At 40.8% G+C, this 5411-nt stretch overlaps 2 protein-coding genes across 2 annotated transcripts; both read right to left on the bottom strand.

Annotated features, from left to right (window-relative positions):
- Nucleotides 1–1776: 1776 nt before the first annotated feature.
- Nucleotides 1777–2364, bottom strand: An04g10150 (uncharacterized protein; the record flags this gene model as incomplete). Its single annotated transcript, XM_059747809.1, has 2 exons — nt 1777–1785; nt 1816–2364. 2 exons carry the CDS (start codon nt 2362–2364, stop codon nt 1777–1779), a joined length of 558 nt encoding a protein of 185 aa, XP_059600733.1.
- A 1029-nt stretch (nt 2365–3393) lies between these two features.
- On the bottom strand, nt 3394–5411 carry An04g10140 (hypothetical protein; the record flags this gene model as incomplete). Its single annotated transcript, XM_001402333.3, has 4 exons — nt 3394–3517; nt 3579–4412; nt 4514–5113; nt 5185–5411. The coding sequence occupies 4 exons, from the start codon at nt 5409–5411 to the stop codon at nt 3394–3396; spliced, it is 1785 nt and encodes a 594-aa protein (XP_001402370.1).

Raw genomic sequence — 5411 nt, 5'->3', positions numbered from 1 at the left:
TCTATTAATCTAAGTTTATTAGAACTACTTACTACTTAAAAATCTTAATAAAATTATAAATATTATCCAGCATACCCGCGAAGATCTAGTTAATATTAACTTCACATCTAATATAATAAAGAAAATTGAGTAATATATATAGAAATATATATCTTTTTCTTCTTAGTATATTAACAGTATAGTACAAAAATATAAATATTTAGATAATAACTAATATTATATAACACCTCTTCCAAGATATCAAAGTTGGTATTTACCATGCGTAAATAGTATATATAAAAAGATATTATATTTTAATAGACTATTCTTATAATATACGAATCTTACTCTTAGAAGCTGCCTTGGGAGGCATAATAAAAAATCTAATATAAAATATATAATCTGAAAATAAATAAAACAGGAAACGAATATAGAAAGATATTTAATTATCAAATAATTAATATATAATAATAAAAATAATAAAAAACTAATAAAAAAATAATAAAAAATAAATAAAATAATACTAAACTACTAAAAAAATACCAACCCCGAAATAGAAGAAGAAGAGAAAGAGAAATAATATAAAAAAATCTTTTATTTATACTTCTTTTCTACTAATCTATTTATATAAATATAATTAAATATTTTTAAAGTTATATAAAAATAGTATATAATCTTATTTCTATGGTATTCTCCGCGGACTCCCCGTCTCTCGCCATAGAATCCATATTATTCTAAATTAAAAATATATGAGATTATTTCTAATATCCAAGCCAGATGACTCGCCCCAGCGAAGAAAGACACTATTTATAATAGAATAATCCAATTATCAAAGTTCTGAATATTAAAATAACATATTATAACAGTTATAAAAATCATGAGATTATTAATAATGATTTTATACTTCTCCGACATCTATAAGATGCCGATTCCTTTATAAGAAGACTGATTTCTTAAGAATTAGTCTATTCCATGGATATAGACTACCTTTATCATTATTAGATAAATCTATTATATTTGGTGGTTGATTCCTTACCTAGTCGACAGGCTTTCTACTCTGACAAGTAGATCCTATCACACGATGCTAGTAGTATATATTAGAACTAGAAAATGAAACCTACTGGGTACATAATTTAGCAGTAGAATAGATAGAGAAATATCATTTTCTTGGAGTAAATAGTGTTCTTGATTTTGGTAATCCTCTTAAATCCTTTAGTAAATACATAAACTTCTTAAACAACTCATCACACCCTAGTTTTGAGTCTCTAACACTAAGCAATGTCAAACCTGAGCCCACCACAAGCTAGGCCGGGCGAGTCCAGTACTCTCAGGCAAGCCATGCCATGTCTAATCTTAGCCCACACTGGAGATATGGTTCACCATCTCAGCTAGCGAGTACTACGCGTATATTAAGCAATATTAGAGTTTTTCTCCTAGCCAAAAATCCGTAGGCTGAGTAGTCAAGTGTATACCTTTTCCTCGTAGAATATTTTCTTCAGGTATTTGAGCACATTTCAACAAGAAATAATTCCCATTTAACTTTCACTGACAGACGATAAGATTCAGACACAACTAGTAAAAACCCTCAATGAATCAAATAACGATAATGATAGGTAAAGCTCTGCTGTACTTCCCCATGCCTCCTTTCCTATTCCACAGTTCCTTTCTGTCTTCCCTTCTGTTTTTGTTAGTTTTCTCATTCTCCCCTTTTCTCTTTTCTTTTCACCCCTTACTTTTCTTCATTTCTGTTATTCTTTCTTTCTTTTCATCTTCTCTCCCCGTCTTCTTTCTTTTCCACTACGTTGCCTACGAGGAATATTACCACGTCTCACATACCCTCCAAAAATTGTCCACATAACCTGGCAAAACCTTATCCCAAAACTCGTTCTTTTCGAGATACTCCAGCTCTTTCTCACACATATCCTCACTAACCAACACTTCGACATCTAATACATGATTTGTAATCACGGTAGTTATGTGCTCCTTTGCACAAGCAGCATATGCAGTGAATGCGCCAGTGTCTTGACAATAATCTTTCGCTGTAGCTAAGTCACTACAGTGTTGTTCCACGGCCTTCATTGATTCATCTGTTATGCTAAGGAAGATTTCAATGCGTGATCTGTCTATTCCGAGGTTTGTCGCGATTGTTTGGACAGAGGGTTTGAGGATAGCTTCGCTGACAAGGGTGGTGTACTGCCCAGAGACGATCGGTTTGCACCCATGGCTGCAGATGACTTTGTAGTAGGCGTCATATGCTTTGTCGAGTTTGGGGCCAGCGATAGAGGTAAGCTTATCGCAGGTTGGGCTAATGAGGGGAGTGCTGATGGAGGTGGAGGTAGAGGTGTGGAGAGTTAGAACCGTGATGAGGGTAGGGAGAAGGTACATTTTGCTGATCGGGTTGGTAATATAAGGTTCGGGATTGAAGTAGATACAGCTATTCGGCCAATTATGAATTGAGTATGGTAGATTCTCAAATAACTTCTCTGCAACGAGACAGGAGTATACTGCAGGGAGAGCCTCCTTTTGTACCCGGTCATCGGTGACATACAATTGTATTAGCATTTGTGGCGTTTTTATGTTTTGAGATCTTCTCGTGTTCACAATTACATTGAGATCATACTTACGTTCAATTTCCCTGCTTTTCTGAGCAATATCTCGTATTTATCATGGATTCTGCTTTCGACTTTCAATTCTTCAAGATAATTGGTGTCCGAATTAGGACTCATTGCTCCAAAATGTAGCTCTGGGCTGAGTGGTCTGTAGCGGGGAAATTACCTCCGCATCTCTCTTCCGTTTTCTGGGTCGGGTGAACCTTTCATCCGTGGGTCAGCAAAACCGTATACAGTCAGCCAATGTATTATCAGATTCACCGCGGGGTTTTGCACCACATAATCCGGTTGATTCCTTGGCATTATAGGTCAGGTGGCCGGTACTCTGTGAATTACTGCTGGGCATTGATGTTACCTAACAGGAAATAGGCAATCTTGTACATGCCATCTATGATATCTGCAATATTTAGAAAAAGTCTCATTCGCAACGATAGTACTCGTGGGCGGATTTACTAGAATACATCTTATATTCGTGATCCGTAGGGAAGTTACATCAGAATCTAAAGGCTCAGGAACGAGCTGCGGTAAGTATTTGTTGCTTTGAAAAGCGGTTGGATGCAGATCCATTAGCTGCTCCTTGTGCATGATTTTGCTTAGTATTGTCCATATCCCCTTCTACTAGACGACAAATTGTTACGATTGTCAGAATATTAGATGTCACAGATAGATATAGCACTGCATACTGGGTAGATTGAACAAAAGTCCCATGCTTAGGGTAAGAAGCACCCTTTGATTCCAAGATTATGAAATGTAGAAGTGATAGTCATTCACAAAGTAAGGTACTACGTCTTTTCAATCTTTGCCGTCAACCAGCAGCGGCAGCCACTATTGCCTGTGGTTCTTTTGCACCTCTATCCAGTTCGGACGGACGAGCTGTCATATCGGATTGCGATACTGCTGAGTATTGTTTACGTCGATATACAAACCACCTACATTAGTTAGTTACCTCAACTCCGAGTCAAGCGAAAGGTTAGGAAGCGGTAAACCAACCATAGGGCAGATGCTATTGCTATGACGGCCGGGACACCAAGCCCCACACTCAAGCCGATAATCAGCTTGTTGTTATTCGAACGGTGGTTGTGGTGGCGGTGGTCATTGTCAGTAGCGGGATTGGAACTACTTGTTGCGGTCGCAGTCGGGGGAATGTAGGATACCGGGGTTCCGGATGTGGATACGAGTCTGCGAGCATCACTGCCAAAGGGGATGACACTGGTCAAGGACGAGAAGGTGCTCGCGGGATATGTGGCATCTATGCCGGATTTGACTGTGAGAACTGTTGTCATGGTGCTCTTCACTGATGTCGTCCGCTGGAGATAGATAGGGCAGTTGATTAGTCCTTGTGATGCACAGTCAACGAGCGTATACGTCGTCGAGGTAGACACTGTAGTGCTAACGAGGTCGTTCCGCTGTTCAAGGGTGGCAGATGGGGTTATAGTAGACGAAGATGTCTTAGAACCGGCGCAGATACTATCCAGGGTTGTGTAGAACACTGGGACGGTGGTGTTGGGCGTGGGCCCCCATTGGTATGTGTCAACAGCAACGGTTGCCCCCGCAGCAGCACCCACAGCGAGGGTGTACTCTGCAACAGCTTCAAAGTCACAGTGACCATCATCGCTAGTAGACGAATCGATCTGCAGGAGGAAGTCAGCCACAGAGGCAGACACTTCGCCGCCTATCCCTGCACTAAAGCTCAGGTGCTCGAAGACGGAGACCGAGTCTGGGGTTGCTAGTTGAAATCCGATACTGCTTTGGACTTGTAGGAGGGCCCGAAGGGTTCCATGGCCTTCAACGGTTACTGGAAGAAATTCCATCCGGCCACCGGGTCTATGACACTTTAATTAGTGCTGGTCACCTAGATAAAAAAAAAAAAAAAAAAGATGCTGGACTTCGCCTGGACCCTCAGCTTATGATAAAGAAGGACTCACATTGTAATGCTCGATATATTGTTGTTGAACAGTTCCAAAGCCAGCGTTAATCCATCATCTAGCTTAATGTGGATTCCACTGCTAATATCGATATCCGCTTGGGCAATGAGAACAAGCGAAACCTTGAATATGGCACCGGCCTCGAGACTGGATATTGAGATTCCTGCTGGAGTCTCCGAGGTGAACAAGTTTAACGTGTAAGTAGCTCCGGCCGACAGCTGAAGATCTAGCTCCAGATATAGTTCCAAACCATCAAAGTCAACCTGTGCATGTACCCCAGAAAATCCGCTTGCATCATCCAGGTCGAAATCAAGATCCAATGTCGGCCAGGCGGGAATATCGCTCAGTTGGAATTGAGAGACATCTTTGAGAATATCGCTGGCGGCTTCACGCGCATAATTTTCAAGCTTAGAAAGTGCAGAATCTGTGACATTCGCAATCTCGTCCCCAACGCTATCCACGGCCGTGGTAACATTGAACCCATCCCCGACGGTCAAGTAGCCGCCGACAGTCCCATTAATATAACAGACTTTGCAGACGATTGACAGCCCTGATTCCAGACCGACTGTCCCGTTCTTTGATCCAGCAGAACTCTCAGTGCTAGAGTTGGGGCATCAGAATCAGTATGTGTACTTTGACATTATTGAGCAATTGGTGGTTCTTTGACATACCTTGCTTCAATCGAGAATATAGTAGCGTTTTCCCAACTCTTTGTTAAAGCAGTCTGATTCATCGAGTATGTCTTCCCTCTAGCCTCGTGTAGAGCCCGTCTGATGGCGATCGTGGTGTCTTTGTCAGCATTGTTGTAAGCTTGCAATGGGGCGTATTCTCCATTAGATGCGCGCACGATGCATAAAATTTGCAGGCAGATGAGCACGCAGATGCTTTTAATCATCAT

The sequence above is a fragment of the Aspergillus niger genome (genome assembly GCF_000002855.4).
Source record: "Aspergillus niger supercontig An04".
Classification (NCBI taxonomy): Eukaryota; Fungi; Ascomycota; class Eurotiomycetes; order Eurotiales; family Aspergillaceae; genus Aspergillus; species Aspergillus niger.
This window is presented reverse-complemented; position numbering and strand designations above follow the sequence as displayed.